This window comes from Stegostoma tigrinum, chromosome 2, assembly GCF_030684315.1.
Source record: "Stegostoma tigrinum isolate sSteTig4 chromosome 2, sSteTig4.hap1, whole genome shotgun sequence".
Taxonomy (NCBI): Eukaryota; Metazoa; Chordata; class Chondrichthyes; order Orectolobiformes; family Stegostomatidae; genus Stegostoma; species Stegostoma tigrinum.
This window is the reverse complement of record NC_081355.1, coordinates 128,056,177-128,073,679: the sequence shown is the minus strand read 5'-3', so window position 1 is coordinate 128,073,679 and position 17,503 is coordinate 128,056,177. Positions and strand designations below refer to the sequence as shown.

General features: G+C 41.2%; 1 protein-coding gene across 4 annotated transcripts in view; it reads left to right on the top strand.

The window, feature by feature from the left end:
• The window catches only part of LOC125464484 (kinesin-1 heavy chain), a 117,227-nt gene that overhangs the window by 57,143 nt on the left and 42,581 nt on the right, over positions 1-17,503 (top strand). For all 4 annotated transcript variants that reach the window (XM_048556863.2, XM_048556853.2, XM_048556844.2 and 1 more), the window contains exons 8-12: positions 4,212-4,336; positions 6,281-6,385; positions 7,014-7,159; positions 11,737-11,885; positions 16,176-16,348. In XM_048556863.2, coding sequence (XP_048412820.1) covers positions 4,212-4,336; positions 6,281-6,385; positions 7,014-7,159; positions 11,737-11,885; positions 16,176-16,348 — 698 coding nt within the window. The remainder of the gene's footprint in view (positions 1-4,211; positions 4,337-6,280; positions 6,386-7,013; positions 7,160-11,736; positions 11,886-16,175; positions 16,349-17,503) is intronic.

Here is a 17,503-nt window from a genome sequence, read left to right as displayed (position 1 = left end):
ATGGGTTTAACAGGTTGTTGCAAGAAGTCTGTTTCGCTGATTGAAAGAAGAATCTTAAACCTTGTTTTTCTTCTATTCACTCATGAGATGTGAGCAATGCTTGCTGGACCAATGTTGATTGCTCATCCACAGTTGCCCTTGAGAAGATGGTGGAGAGCTGCTTGTTGTTGCTGCAATTCGTTTGGTATAGATCCACTCCAACACTAGTAAAGAGGGAGTTGCAGGATTTTGACCCAGTGACACTGGTGATTTATATTTCCAGATCAGCATGGTGAGTGGCTTGGAGGGGAACTTGCAGGTGATGGCGTTTTCTCCTCCAATGTTGGTTTTAATCTCCTGGGGAAGGAATTGATCATTTAGGACTGAGATGAGAAAGTTCTTCACTTGGGTTTGGAATTCTTTGGAATTGGTGCGTGTTCAGTAATTGAATGTATTAGAGGGTAATAGAAAGAGATTTTTGATCACAGGAAGTTGAAGGACACAGGGATAGCGTTGCAAAGAGCTAGAAGATTGATATGATCTTACTGCCTGGCAGAGCAATGTTGAGAGATTGTGTGGCCTACTCCTGTTTCTAATTTCCTTCTGTTGTAACGAATTGAATTAGAATTCTTGGGCCTACACGAAGTCTGAACTTTGAAAGAATTCCAGACTTTTGATGGCTGATCAGTGCATCTGGAAATAGTTTGTCTATTTTAATTGTGACACTCAATTAAACACTACTTAGTTTTTCTTTTATATCACCATCTCATTACGTTCTGGATATACTTAAATTCTATAGCCTCACCTTTACTGCTAATCTACTTATTTCTTTGTTTATGCTTGCAGGAAATTTAGTTCACTACTTTTCTGACTGATGTTTTCAGCATGCTTCTATGGCTACATTAAAAATGTCTCAGATTTGTAAATAAAAGCTCTGTGCTGTTCAGAATTGCATCTTGCTCTGCAGAGAATATACACTCTTTCCCCCAAATCCACTTTGTAATGGTTTTTGTATTGTGCATTATCTGAAGGTAATAAACTTAACACATGACAATGTGCCAAAGGGAGAGCAATCTTTGCCCATACTTTAAATGTTCAGCCACTGAGTTTGCAACTGCTCTGAAAAATAGATGAAGTGATTTGGATGTACAGGAGGTATGGTTAGTAAGTTTGCAGATGATGCCATAATTAGTGGTATAGTGGACAACAAAGAAGGTTACCTCAATGCAACGGGACCTTGATCATATGGGCAAATGGAGTTTAATTTGGATAAATGTGAGGTGCTATATTTTGGTAGGGAAAATCAGGGCATGAATCATATACTTACAAGTAAAGTCCTAAACATCTAGCTGAGCAAAGAGACATTAGGGTGCAGCCTCTTAGTCATTGAAAGTGGAGTTGCAGCTAAACAGTAGGAAAGAAGGCCTTTGGTACACACTCCTTTTGTTGGCCAGTGTATTGAGTATATGAGTTGGGAGGACATTGGTTATGCCCCTATTCGGAATACTGTGTGCAATTCTGGTCTCCCTGTTGTAGGAAAGAGATTGTGAAACTTGAAAGAGATTGTGAAACTTGAAAGAGATTGTGAAACTTGAAAGAGATTGTGAAACTTGAAAGAGATTGTGAAACTTGAAAGAGATTGTGAAACTTGAAAGAGATTGTGAAACTTGAAAGAGATTGTGAAACTTGAAAGAGATTGTGAAACTTGAAAGAGATTGTGAAACTTGAAAGAGATTGTGAAACTTGAAAGAGATTGTGAAACTTGAAAGAGATTGTGAAACTTGAAAGAGATTGTGAAACTTGAAAGAGATTGTGAAACTTGAAAGAGATTGTGAAACTTGAAAGAGATTGTGAAACTTGAAAGAGATTGTGAAACTTGAAAGAGATTGTGAAACTTGAAAGAGATTGTGAAACTTGAAAGAGATTGTGAAACTTGAAAGAGATTGTGAAACTTGAAAGAGATTGTGAAACTTGAAAGAGATTGTGAAACTTGAAAGAGATTGTGAAACTTGAAAGAGATTGTGAAACTTGAAAGAGATTGTGAAACTTGAAAGAGATTGTGAAACTTGAAAGAGATTGTGAAACTTGAAAGAGATTGTGAAACTTGAAAGAGATTGTGAAACTTGAAAGAGATTGTGAAACTTGAAAGAGATTGTGAAACTTGAAAGAGATTGTGAAACTTGAAAGAGATTGTGAAACTTGAAAGAGATTGTGAAACTTGAAAGAGATTGTGAAACTTGAAAGAGATTGTGAAACTTGAAAGAGATTGTGAAACTTGAAAGAGATTGTGAAACTTGAAAGAGATTGTGAAACTTGAAAGAGATTGTGAAACTTGAAAGAGATTGTGAAACTTGAAAGAGATTGTGAAACTTGAAAGAGATTGTGAAACTTGAAAGAGATTGTGAAACTTGAAAGAGATTGTGAAACTTGAAAGAGATTGTGAAACTTGAAAGAGATTGTGAAACTTGAAAGAGATTGTGAAACTTGAAAGAGATTGTGAAACTTGAAAGAGATTGTGAAACTTGAAAGAGATTGTGAAACTTGAAAGAGATTGTGAAACTTGAAAGAGATTGTGAAACTTGAAAGAGATTGTGAAACTTGAAAGAGATTGTGAAACTTGAAAGAGATTGTGAAACTTGAAAGAGATTGTGAAACTTGAAAGAGATTGTGAAACTTGAAAGAGATTGTGAAACTTGAAAGAGATTGTGAAACTTGAAAGAGATTGTGAAACTTGAAAGAGATTGTGAAACTTGAAAGAGATTGTGAAACTTGAAAGAGATTGTGAAACTTGAAAGAGATTGTGAAACTTGAAAGAGATTGTGAAACTTGAAAGAGATTGTGAAACTTGAAAGAGATTGTGAAACTTGAAAGAGATTGTGAAACTTGAAAGAGATTGTGAAACTTGAAAGAGATTGTGAAACTTGAAAGAGATTGTGAAACTTGAAAGAGATTGTGAAACTTGAAAGAGATTGTGAAACTTGAAAGAGATTGTGAAACTTGAAAGAGATTGTGAAACTTGAAAGAGATTGTGAAACTTGAAAGAGATTGTGAAACTTGAAAGAGATTGTGAAACTTGAAAGAGATTGTGAAACTTGAAAGAGATTGTGAAACTTGAAAGAGATTGTGAAACTTGAAAGAGATTGTGAAACTTGAAAGAGATTGTGAAACTTGAAAGAGATTGTGAAACTTGAAAGAGATTGTGAAACTTGAAAGAGATTGTGAAACTTGAAAGAGATTGTGAAACTTGAAAGAGATTGTGAAACTTGAAAGAGATTGTGAAACTTGAAAGAGATTGTGAAACTTGAAAGAGATTGTGAAACTTGAAAGAGATTGTGAAACTTGAAAGAGATTGTGAAACTTGAAAGAGATTGTGAAACTTGAAAGAGATTGTGAAACTTGAAAGAGATTGTGAAACTTGAAAGAGATTGTGAAACTTGAAAGAGATTGTGAAACTTGAAAGAGATTGTGAAACTTGAAAGAGATTGTGAAACTTGAAAGAGATTGTGAAACTTGAAAGAGATTGTGAAACTTGAAAGAGATTGTGAAACTTGAAAGAGATTGTGAAACTTGAAAGAGATTGTGAAACTTGAAAGAGATTGTGAAACTTGAAAGAGATTGTGAAACTTGAAAGAGATTGTGAAACTTGAAAGAGATTGTGAAACTTGAAAGAGATTGTGAAACTTGAAAGAGATTGTGAAACTTGAAGGGTTTGAGCTCTCAAGAGAGGCTATATAGGCTGGGGCTATTTTCGCTGGATCATCTGAGGCTGAGGGATGACCTTTTAAGAGGCTTATAAAATCATGAGGGGCATGGATATGGTGAATAGCTAGTTCTTTTCCCTGGTGTTGGGGGTGGGGATGTGGGGAGTCAAAAGCTAGAGGGGATAGGTTCATGATGAGGGGAAGGGTTTAAAAGGAGCCTAAGGAGCAACCTCTTCTTGCAGCAGGTGGTATGGAATGAACTGCCATAAGAATTGGTGGAGGCAGCTGGTACAGTTGCAATATTTAAAAGTCATCTAGATCCATGAATAGGAAGGGTTCAGAGGGATATGGGCCAAGTTGGACTAGATTAATTTAGGGCATTTGTTTGGTATGAATGAGTAGGACCGAAGGGTCTGTTTCTGAGCTGTACATCTGAGCGTTTCTTTCTCAAATACAAAGCTATAATATCTCGGTTTCGTTTAGAGGCTGAACAAAATGCAAAGTTTTAATCATAGTCTCTGTCTGTTTCAGATATGAATGAACACAGTTCACGTAGCCACAGTATCTTCCTCATTAATGTCAAACAAGAAAACACAGCAACAGAGCAGAAACTAAGTGGCAAACTTTATCTGGTTGACTTGGCAGGTAGTGAAAAGGTATGTTGTAATGATCTTTTACAATACTATATCTTAAGCATTCATCCAACAGTCACTTTGAAATAGGTTTGATTTCCAGATCAATTGAATGAAAAATATGCTTGATCTAAGCATAATTGTTTTCTTAAAGACTTGGCATCCTTCTGTTGAAAGTAACCCCCAAATGTGAAAAGTTGTCTTGTTGTGGATATTGAAGGACAGTTGCACATTACAGTTTTAGTCAAAAATCTAAACACTTCTGTGCTATTTTGAGAATATTTTTGACTGGTTCAGCTCTTGTTTTACTGAATAAAGTGTTACTTAAAAAAAACTTTAGGTACTGATGATAATCTTTGTTGCTAATCCCGTTGAAGACCACGTGCTTTTGAGAATCCCAAGCATCTGACTGGCAACAAAGCAGTAGCCGTCAAGTAAAAGATGTTTGTCTCAATTTGAAAATGAGACTTGGAAATTTAACTGAATGATGAATTGAAAAAGGACATTATGAAATTGTGTTGTTCACATCTCAGTTGTGAATCTGGATTTGCACATATTCACTATGTTCTTTGGTGAATAAAATCTTCAGTTTTTACTCGTCAGCATTTATGTAACTCCAGAAATCCAGTGATTCTTAACTGCTGTCTCAATGGCCTAGCAAGCCACTCATTTGCTTCAAGAAAAGCACTCTCCACTGTCAATTAAGGGTAGGTTGATGTAAACAATAAATGTTGGCTTGTAGTGATGCACTTATCTAAAGAATATTTCTTTCCTTAAAAACAAGGGAGTGTTTGAAATAGACAAGATATGTGGCTTGAAATGGGATTGGTAATGAGAAAGGGTCACCGAACCCTATGTGTTAACTCTTGATTTTTCTTCACAGATGCTGGCAGACCTGCTTGAACTTTTCCAGCAACTTCTGTATTTATTGTTGATTTACAGCATCTGCGTTTCTTTGGGATTTTTATTTAATCCACATAATATATTGTTTGACACAAAAGTATAACATGACAAGATAGTTAATTCATTGTTGTGCCGTAAGTAAAAATTATACCGAACTAGGCAGCAGGATGATCTTTTCTGTTGCCCAAGTTTATGGCAGTGAGTTTCCATCATTATACTGTTCTTGGCACTGTTCTACAAATATACTAAAGTGGTGTTTGTCAGTCTTGTTTGAAATTTGATTTATTGATGTAATTGCCATTCAGAAGGAAATGCTGGCATGTTTAAACATGTTTCTCATTGTAGATATGTGAAATGGTTATTGCAACATTTCTGAACTCTGACCGAAATTTAAGTTCAAGGTTAAACCCCAACATTATGGTTTGAATATTAAAATTCAGCTAAAATCAAGAAAGTTTAAAAAAAACTGAGCTTAAACAAAAAAATTAACACCGCCTTTGGGTTGCTTTTGAGAACTCTAGCTGTGTCACTGTATCCTTTAGAGAAGAACTTTACTGGTCAGGACAGTTTGTGAATCCAGTCCCACAGGGCCTCTTCGCCGTGAATGGCTAAGTAAACCACTTGGTTGTATTAAATAATAAAAACATAGAAAAAAAAGTTACTGCATTGAACTGCAGCACTTGGGAAGGTTAACGGAACTTCTCAGAGCAGTTAAGGGTGGGTTATAAATGATTGCTGTGTCAGCAGTGTCTTGGTCAGGGGAAATAAAGTGCAAAAGTTGCGCCGCACCCCCCCCCCCCCCCCCCAAAAAAAAAGCATTAAGTCAAGTATCTTTAACTTGCATCTGTTTGTCTGGCTTGAGGAATGGGCTATGAATGTGATTTACTCTGACAGTTAGTGCCCGGTAAGAATCGTATAATGCAGAAATAGAGTATTTCTGTAAAATAAAACATTTTTGTGGCAGAAAGTAATATGAAAGGAATAGGAAACTAGCCTTTCAAAAGGCAATTGGACTAATGTTATAACATATTGCATGTTTCTTTTTTAAAAACAAAACCCATTAAGGTCAGTAAAACTGGAGCAGAAGGGGCTGTACTGGATGAAGCTAAGAATATCAACAGGTCTTTGTCAGCACTGGGGAATGTAATTGCTTCTCTGGCAGAATCAAGTGTGAGTATTAAACCTGAAATGTTTGTGGTAAATCTTAACAGATTAAAGATTTTTAAAGGCATCATAGAATTAACCCACCAATCTGAAATTTTAATTGCCAAAACAATTGCAAAATACTTAAGAATTGACAACGTATTAAACTGTTTGGTGCAAGATGTCTTTAGTGATGCTTTTAATTTTTAATAATCTCTCCATTCATTGTCCTGAGTTATCAGCAACTTGAAATTGCTGAGCAAATGCATTGTTTATAATCTTCCTTCCAAAATTTAATTCTGCACCAGTGTATATGCAGCCTGAATTGCACACAATTCCACTTGTTCGATGCTGCTTATGCTAATGTGTGCTGCTTGCTGGCTATGACCTGTGCATCAAATTTTAAAATCCTTACCTACAAATGCGTGTACAGCTTTGCCCTGCCTTGTGCAGCTTTGCATCCCTGTGCTGCCACTTTTTCTTCCTACTATTCATTCCACTAATGAGTTTACTCCCCTAGTTAACTATTGCTTCTCACCCTGTGAAGCCCTACAGGATGTTTTCAGTGCTATATGAATGTAAGTTAAAGAACTGGCTAATGTGGAAAATTTAAATAAGTTTTTAGATAATGTATGCTTTTAAAAATTGTTTGCAGACATATGTACCATACCGTGACAGCAAAATGACCAGAATTTTACAGGATTCACTGGGTGGCAACTGCAGAACTACAATAGTTATTTGCTGCTCTCCCTCATCTTACAATGAAGCTGAAACCAAAAGTACATTGATGTTTGGTCAGAGGCAAGTAAACTGTATTTTTGCGACTATTATGCAAGCAGTAAAGTGTGTCCTGGAAGATCTGTCTGGTAGAAGTAGTTGTCTTGTATTCACACTTGAATGTAGCCTAGTGTCTTTGAAAGAAAATTAGGAAGCACTACAAACCACTGGAATTGTTTGCTTAGTTAGGGGTATTCTACAGCATCAGTCTAGGTGGATTGGCCACACTAAATTGCCCATAGTGTTCAGGGATGTGGAGCTTAGGTTGGCTATAGGGGGATGGGTCAGTATGGACTTGTTGGGTCGGAGGGTCTGTTTCCACACTGTAGGGATTCTATAATCTGAGGGGCGTAGGTTTAAAGTGAGAGGGGAAAGATTTAAAAGGGACCTGAGGAGCAACCTTTTCACAGATGGTGGTGTATAGATGCGGAATGAATTTCCAGAGGAAGTAGTGGAGGTTGATACAATTACAACATTCGAAAGGCATCTGGATGTGTATACGGATAGGAAGTGTTTGGAGGGATATGGCAAACTGGACTAGATTTAAATAGGAAATCTGATCAGCATGGATGATTTGGACTGAAGGGTCTGTTTCCGTGCTCTATATCTCTGACTCTAACAAATGCTGGTGTTGCTCGTGAAGCTGTCATTGCCTGAAAGATTTTTTTTTTCCTTAAACTGGACTCTTTTTTTAGAAGTTTGACTGGAAGTTCTGAATAGTATGCTAGCGCCCTGATTCCATGCTAAAGAATGTTAGTGAACATGCCATAAGTACCTGGCAAGGAAAAGGATAGTAACCCAAGCTGTGAAGTGTATTTTAAAAATCTGGAAGTACTCAGCATGATGGGTTGAATGTCTGCAGAAGGAAGCTGTTCATAATTCCAATTGGTGGCCTTCCACCACTGACCTGGAACTTTAACTCTGCTTCTCTCTGAGGATGCTGCCAGATCTGAGGATATCCAGCACTTTTCCTTAAATTTCAGATTCCAGGGTTTGCTTTTCTTTGGCCAAAGTTGCAGTTTGCAGTTGAGCTAATGACCATATGGTTTAGGTGTCAGGAACCGGTGTTCAGTTTATGATATCAGTGATAATGGGAACTGCAGATGCTGGAGAATCCAAGATAACAAAGTGTGGAGCTGGATGAACACAGCAGGCCAAGCAGCATCTCAGGAGCACACAAGCTTTTGGGCCTAGACCCCCCTCCAGAGAGGGGGATGGGGAGAGGGAACTGGAATAAATAGGGAGAGGGGGGGAGGTGGACCGAAGATGGAGAGAAAAGAAGACAGGTAGAGAGGACAGTATAAGTGAGGAGGTAGGGAGGGGATAGGTCAGTCCAGGGAAGACGGACAGGTCAAGGAGGCGGGATGAGGTGGTAGGTAGGAAATGGAGGTGCACCTTGAGGTGGGAGGAAGGGATGGGTGAGAGGAAGAACAGGTTAAGGAAGCAGAGACAGGCTGGGCTGGGTTTAGGATGCAGTGGGGGGAGGGGAAGAACTGGGCTGGTTTTGGGATGCAATGGGGGAAGGGGAGATTTTGAAGCTTGTGAAGCCCACATCAATACCATTGGGCTGCAGGGTTCCCAAGCGGAATATGAGTTGCTGTTCTTCCAACCTCCGGGTGGCATCGTTGTGGCACTGCAGGAGGCCCATGATGGATATGTCGTCTGAGGAATGGGAGGGGGGAGTTGAAATGATTCGCGACTGTGAAGTGCAGTTGTTTGTTGCGAACCGAGCGGAGGTGTTCTGCAAAGCGGTCCCCAAGCCTCCACTTGGTTTCCCCAATGTAGAGGAAGCCACACTGGGTACATTGGATACAGTATACCACATTGGCAGATGTGCAGGTGGACATCTGCTTGATATGGAAAGTCACCTTGGGGCCTGAGATATGTGTGAGGGCGGAGGTGTGGTGGCAAGTGTAGCACTTCCTGTGGTTGCAGGGGAAGGTGCCGGGTGTGGTGGGATTGGAGGGGAGTGTGGAGCGGACAAGGGAGTCGCGGAGAGAGTGGTCTCTCCGGAAGGCAGACAAGGGTGGGGATGTAAAAATAGCTTGGGTGGTGGGGTCGGATTGTAGATGGCGGAAGTGTCGGAGGATGATACGTTGTATCCGGAGGTTGGTGGGGTGGTATGTGAGAACGAGGGGGATCCTCTGGGGGCGGTTTTGGAAGGGGCGGGGTGTGAGGGAAATGCGGGAGTTGGGGTCAAGGGCGTAATCGACCACTGCGGGGGGAAAGTTGCAGTCCTTGAAGAACTTGGTCGCCTGGGATGTGCGGGAGTTTAATGCCTCATCCTGGGAGCAGATGCGGCGGAGGTGGAGGAATTGGGAACAGGGGATGGAATTTTTGCAGGAGGGTGGGTGGGAGGTGGTGTATTCTAGGTAGCTGTGGGAGTCAGTGGGCTTGAAATGGACATCAGTTTCTAGCTGGTTACCTGAGATGGAGACTGAGGGGTCCAGGTCCTCACTTTCCTGGACCCCTCAGTCTCCATCTCAGGTAACCAGCTAGAAACTGATGTCCATTTCAAGCCCACTGACTCCCACAGCTACCTAGAATACACCTCCTCCCACCCACCCTCCTGTAAAAATTCCATCTCCTATTCCCAATTCCGACGCATCTGCTCCCAGGATGAGGCATTCCACTCGCGCAGATCCCAGATGCCCAAGTTCTTCAAGGACCACAACGATCCCCCCGCAGTGGTCGAGAACGCCCTTGACCGCGTCTCACGCATTTCCCTCACACCCCGCCCCCGCCACAACTGCCCAAAGAGGCTCCCCCTCGTTCTCACATACCACCCCACCAACCTCCGGATACAACGTATCATCCTCCGACACTTCCGCCATCTACAATCCGACCCCACCACCCAAGCTATTTTTACATCCCCACCCTTGTCTGCCTTCCGGAGAGACCACTCTCTCCGCGACTCCCTTGTCCACTCCACACTCCACACTCCCCTCCAATCCCACCACACCCGGCACCTTCCCCTGCAACCACAGGAAGTGCTACACTTGCCACCACACCTCCGCCCTCACACATATCTCAGGCCCCAAGGTGACTTTCCATATCAAGCAGATATTCACTTGCACATCCGCCAATGTGGTATACTGTATCCATTGCACCCAGTGTGGCTTCCTCTACATTGGGGAAACCAAGCAGAAGCTTGGGGACCGCTTTGCAGAATGCCTCAGCTCGGTTCGCAAAAAACAACTGCACCTCACAGTCGCGAACCATTTCAACTCCCCCCTCCCATTCCTCAGATGACATGTCCATCATGGGCCTCCTGCAGTGCCACAATGATGCCACCCAAAGGTTGGAAGGACAGCAACTCGTATTCTGCTTGGGAACCCTGCAGCCCAATGGTATTGATGTGGACTTCACAAGCTTCAAAATCTCCCCTTTCCCCCATTGCATCCTAAAACCAGCCCAGCCTGTCTCTGCTTCCCTAACCTGTTCTTCCTCTCACCCATCCCTCTGTCCCACCTCAAGCCTCCATTTCCTACCTACCACCTCACCCCGCCTCCTTGACCTGTCCCATCTTCCCTGGACTGACCTATCCCCTCCCTACCTCCTCACTTTTATACTCCCCTCTCTACCTATCTTCTTTTCTCACCATCTTCGGTCCGCCTCCCCCTCTCTCCCTATTTATTCCAGTTCCCTCCCCCCATCCCCCTCTCTGAAGGGTCTAGGCCCGAAACGTCAGCTCTTGTGCTCCTGAGATGCTGCGTGGCCTGCTGTGTTCATCCAGCTCCACACTTTGTTATCTTATTTCAGTTTATGATATGCTCACTTGATAAGCACAGAGTATTTTGCAACACTGTTGTCAAAGACAGTTTGAAGGGAAGTTCAGCTAACCATTAAAAGCATAATAAAATGCTAGCCTGTGGAATGAGATAGTGAACTCTGTGCAGTTATTTTGAATTGAGCTAGCCAATCGCACTTCCTTGTGATGTAAAATTTTTTTCCATTTTGTTTAAACCTTCCTGGGTTCCAAAGATAAAGTTTGAGATGCGCTTTTTCTTTCTTGACCTTAGGTCAGCAAGTTGGCTCAGTGGTTAGCACTGCTACCTCACAGCGCCAGGGACCCGGGTTCAGTGCTAACCTTGGGCGACTGTCTGTGGAGTTTGCACATTCTCCCCATGTCTGCATGGGTTTTCTCCGGGTGCTGCCACAGTCCAAAGATGTGTAGGGTAGCTGGGTTGGCCATGCTAAATTGCCCATAGTGTCCACGAATGTTTAGGTTTAGTGGGTTAAACATGGGGAAATCAAGGGTAGGGGAATGGGTCTGGGTGGGATGCTCTTCAGATGGACAGTGTGGACTTGGGCCGAATAGCCTGTTTCCACATTGTAGGGATTCTATGATCTCGGTTTCTTTGCATGAGGATGTACAAAATGACCTCAAACAATGTTGACAAAGTAGAATTCACTTTGGTGTGCCAAACCTGAGCAGTATAGTGTGTGTGGATGGCCAAGATTTTTGTAAGAGCAAAAAAAAATTGTTGTTTGGAGGTATGCATATCGACCGAATTCGGTTCACAAGGTAGGGACAATCTATGTCTTTTTTAAACCGAATAGACGAGTAGATTGTTCGCCACTTTTTCTGTTTCTGATAGAGCCAAGACTATTAAGAATACTGTAACCGTTAATGTTGAGTTAACAGCAGAACAATGGAAGAAGAAATATGAGAAAGAGAAAGAGAAAAACAAAACTTTAAGAAATACTATACAGTGGCTTGAAAATGAACTCAATAGATGGCGTAAAGGTATGTAAGCTTTCATCAGTAAAACTGTACCACGCTTTAAGACTTGAAAAATGATTTAACTTTGTGCCATTGGAGATTTGGAAGGGACCTGGGGGTTGCTGTTGTTTTTTGATTTGTCTGTACTTATTCTCATGAAGCTGCTTCACCTTGATAGGACCCTGAGTGGGCATCCAAATTTCCAAAATTCATCTCTGCTCACTGTTTCAAATGCCTTGAAGTCTATGAAAATGACCTATATAGAGCTTCCATTTGCTCTCAATACCTTTCTCGAACTTCTCTGAACAGAGGTACCATGTCTGTTAGTGGATCTGTTAGCTCTGAAACTGAGCTGACTGTTTTGTGGGTGGAGGGAGGTGGGGTTGGGAGGCGGGGTCAGGAGGCCTGGGGGCGCTTTCAAGCATGATGGTTGGCTCCGGCTTGTTTAGAAGTACTGTAGCCAAGATTTTCCCAGCAATAGAAAGTGGGATGATCCCTTGGTAGTTGAATCAATCTGATGTTTCCCCTTTGTTTGTTTTTATACTAAGTTTCTAACTCTGCAGTTTCTGTATACCCCTTCCCATGCCAAATCTGGAAATTGCCAGATAAGATAGTTTTGACCTTGGGAGCTGCATTTTGGATGAGTTCATGTTAAAGAACAAAGAAACCTATAGCACAGGAACAGGCCCTTCGGCCCTCCAAGCCTGCGCTGATTAAGATCCTCTGTCTAACCTGTCGTCTTTGTCAGCCTGAAAGATTTGAGCAAAAACAGTGATTTGATTTGTAGCCTGCTAGTCTCAAAAATAAAATGGTGAATAGATAATGGCAGACTGAAAGTTTAGTGGCTGAAGTAGTCTTCATCATGAAGCCAACCACTGAGGATGCGGCGTTCATCTTTAAGTCTAAATGACCAATGATGAGTGTAGTTGATGTTGTGTTCTGACATTGTCTTACTCTGAGATGTAGACCTTGCTTATGATTATTGCATCAGTATATAGTATGCCTAGTTCATGAGCCTCTGGGCCACTACAGATTATCATTGAGGGTGACTGTTGCATTCAGAGTTGTATACTATATGTTCCGCAGGTCAGTTTCAGAATTTTCCTTCCGTCCCGATGTTTTGAAATGGCATTGTGAGTTCACAATTTCCTCTTGGCATTTACTCTGAAGCTGGTGATACCAACATTTGGTTTGATCCCTCAGTCCAGAATTAAGCAATGCTGTTCTTCAAAAAGGCTGCTTGGTCACTTGGTGCTTCTGGATGATGCTGTTGTCTCTGGGTCATCCATTGAGAATGAGCAGTATCCTGAGACACTGCATGCAGTATCATCTTACACCTGCCGCCTTTTTTAAGCATCTTGCCCAACACTGCAGTATGAACTTGTTTCAGTTGGAGTGAACAATTTTCTCTCTCTGCCTGTGCGCTTGTGGTTTATGTTGGAGTACAGTTTCTGCCAGCTGATGCCACCCTTGAAGCCTGGACCCCACTCCCTTGTTGCCAGTGAGGTAGGATAATGGCAGTGAAGCCATTGGTTTGGTTTGGAAGTTTCTCTTCGATGGATTGCTGACTGAGTCTCAAAGGCCCCACGTGCTTCCAACTATGCCATTAGCTGGTATATCAGCAACCATCTGGTGAGGCATGTTCTTGATCTAGGATGTGATCGTTTCAGCCGTTTGGAACCCTTCTGATCTGGTCATTCCATTTATCAAGGAGAACAACGTAGGTGGTGTCATGTTTGTCACTTCTCTGCTCACTATATTTTAAGTCAACTGTTATGGTATGCCTTGGTGTGGTGCTTGAGCCAGAAATGGGAATTGGGTGTCAGTGAGGATGAGTGAGACCTGTTTTGCGCTTATGGATGCAACGCTCCTTGCAAATATTTTTGCTACTGCATGAGCCTTTAAGGTCTGAGTACAGTAGCTTCCAGAAGTAGAAGCCATATGTTGGCCTACCATGCATTTTAAGGTTAGAGAGGGAAGGTTCAAAGGAGATGTGAGGGACATGGACTCCTACACAGTGGTAGGAGTCTGGAATAAATTGCCAAGGGTGGTGATGGATGCAGATACAGTAGGGGTATTTTAGATACGTGCATGAACATGCAAGGAATGGAGGGGTATGGGCCAATCGTAGGTTGAACGGATTAGTTTCACTTGATGTCATATTGGGTGCAACATTGGGATACAAAAGGCTCATTCCGGTGTACAGTTCTATATTCTAATCAAAGTATGGAGCTTGCATGTGGCCATGCAGCAAGTAAGATGCAATAGAAATAATGACACTTTTTTGATCAAAATAGTTGTTAACTTTTTTAATTTTCCAAGAATTAAGATTTCTTTCCATCTGGCACCTTGTACACATTAGACTCCATTGGGAGCCATTAGACGTGTGTTTGTCCCTGTCTCTTCAGACGTAATCCGTATGGGATGTTGAGAGGAAATCTTCTAGAGGCCCTTCAGGGAGAATACCTTATTCAGCTTTTCAGTACTCCCACTGAATCTTTAAGAGGGTTCCTCGGAAAGATAGTAAAGGGTGAGCTTGCGGTCTTATTTCTTCACAGGCTACATCCTAACTGAATCCCAAAACAATATAAAATAGTCACACTCCTGCCCAGCCTTTCCTCTAATTTTCTTATCAGTTGTGTGGGCCTCCGAAGTCTGTGTTTGGCAGCAACTTTGGGAACTGGAGGTCAGTGTGGCGATCAGAAAATCGGCAAGCTAAAGCTTGGAGACAATGCTGCACCTGGCAGCCGTGATTTGACTACCAGTATAGGAGTTGGGATGTCACGTTGAGGTTGTATAGGATATTGGTAACTCTTCTGGAATACTATGTCCAGTTCTGGTTGCCCTGCTAAAAAAAGCATGTTATTAAATTGGAGAAGGTTCAGAAAAGATTTACCAAGATGTTGCCAGGAATGGAAGGTTTGAGTTATAAAGATAGGCTGGGACATTTTTCACTGGACCCTAGGAGGCTGAGGGGTAACCTTTATAGAGGCTTATAAAATCCGAGGGTCGTCGATAAAGTGAATAGCGAAGATCTTTTGCTAGGGTGTGGGAGTTCAAAACAAGGTGGCATATTTTTAAGGTGAGAGGAGAAAATTTTTTCAAAGACCTGAGGGGTAACTTTTTTAAACAGTGATTTGTATGCAGACTGAACTTCCCGATGAACTGGAGAATGCAGAGGTATAGTTACAATGTTTTAAGACATTACACAGTTACACAGGAAAAGTTTGAAGAGATAATGGCCATATGCAGGCAAGTGGGACTTATTTTGGTTTGGGAACGTGGTCAGTGAAGACTTGTTGGACCAAAGGGTGTGTTTCCATGCTTTATGATTGACTCGGTATGTGGCTTTTTCTAAAAATATAGACTTCTGCGGTATTACTTTAGTTCTGGATGTGAGTTTGCTCGCTGAGCTGGAAGGTTCGCTTTCAGACGTTGCGCCACCATTCTAGGTAACATCATCAGTGAGCCTCTGGTGAAGCACTGGTGTTATGCCCCACTTTCTATTTATCTGTTTAGGTTTCCTTGGGTTGGTGATGTCATTTCCTGTGTTCTTTTTCTCAGAGGCTGGTAGCTTGGCTCCAAATCAATGTGTTAGTTGATGGAGTTCTGGTTGGAATGCCATGCTTCTAGGAATTCTCGTGCATGTCTCTGTTTGGCTTGTCCTAGGATGGATGTGTTGTCCCAATCAAAATGGTGTCCTTCCTCATCTGTATGTAAGGGTACTAGTGATCATCACCTAGCCACAAAAAGACATGATCCACTGTCACTAGTATCCTTATTTACAGATGAGGAAGGACACCACTTTGATTTGGACAAGACATCCATCCTAGGACAAGCCAGAGACACGCACGAGAATTCCTACAAGCATGGCATTCCAACTGGAGCTCCATCAACACAAACACTGATTTGGAACCCATCTACCATCCCCTGAGAAAAAGAACAGGAAATGACATCACCAACCCAAGGAAACCTAAACAGATAAATAGAAAGCGGGATGTAACACCAGCGCTTCACCGAAGGCTCACCGACGTTACCTAGCATGGTGACGAAACGTCTGAAAACGAACCTTCCAGCTCAGCGAGTAAACTCACCTCCAGAGCCTCAACCTGAGCTACAAATCTTCTCACAACTCGCTAGTATTACTTTAGTGAGTGATTTTTCTTCAAAAAAAACAGAACCAGATATCTCCTCGGCACCTCAAATGAGCCAAATTTCATAATCTTTCAGAACATGAATCTGCAGGAAAAGTACTAATAGGGGAAGAACTTATTTGCTTTACATCTTTCCTCAATGTATTCTTTTTTTCTAAAGGTGAGTCAGTGCCTGTAGAAGAACAATATGATAAAGAGAAACACAAGGAGGCACTTGAGATTGTTCTCACTAACGACAAAATAGAGGAAACTCCGACTGTTAAACTCTCAGATGCTGAGAAGCAAAAGATGGATTCAGAAATTTCAAAACTGTATAAGCAGCTGGATGATAAGGTGTGTTTGTTCCCCATCTCCAACAGTGCTATAACAGTTGATGCATTTTAATTCTTTTTTGTTGTTTTTTTCACATTTTGACATTGAAAACAAGTTAGTTTTACTGTAATTGTTCCAAATTGATTTTCAGTCCCCATGAGTGTTTCATGGGAAGACAAAATTCCGTAACATTGGTGAAATAGTTGACCTATTATAATTGAATTGGCCTCTTTAATAGTTATTGTACTAACTAAATCAGCTGTTTTAAAATTGAAGGAACCAAATTTAAAATAGGATGTCTCCATTTTTACTTAACCCATCCCAATATTAACCAATTAAGAAATCATTCTGAAAACCATTAAAGGTGAATTATTTTCAAATAAGGCTGTTACATCTTGATGGTTCTGGATGAATGAAACAACATAATCAATTTGGATATGGAGCCAGTTGTAGGAGAATACATATTACTAACGATTGGCAATCATTTGAGGCATATCAACTCAATTAACTTAAAACCAAAAGAAGTGTGGATGCTGTAAATCATGAACAAAAACAAAGTTGCTGGAAAAGCTCAGCAGGTCTGGCAGCATCTGTGGAGGAGAAAACAGTTCACGTTTCGGCTCTGGTGACCCTTCGGTGTTCTGAGGAAGGGTCACCAGACCCGAAATGTTAACTCTGTTTTCTCCTTCACTGATGCTGCCAGACCTGCTGATCTTTTCCAGCAACTTTGTTTTTGAACTCAATTAACTTGTTTTCAGAGGAGGTAAATTTGAGAACTGGCATGATTTGTATTTTTAAAATAGTGAAAGGCTTGTTTAATACTGATGTAATCAGGTTAATTTGAACAACGATATTAGATCTACATTGACTCCAATGGATGCTTTATTCTTAAGGTACCAGCTTTGCAACAAAAAATTTAAATTGTATGTAGTTGGTTGTTATTTAGTTTCTGAATAAGGAAGTAGGTCTGTTTTGGAGAATGGAGATTGACAAAGGATGGTCATTGACAAATCAAAATTTGACACTGGCTTGTTCGCTGTCACTGTTATTTCATAGGCTGTGATTAACAATGCCAGGTTACTATTTTAAAAGCTACACATCGTTTAATGCAAGAAATTGATCACTTAGTGAAAGGTTCAGGTAATTTTAAAAATTGTATTTAAATGTTACTTTTAC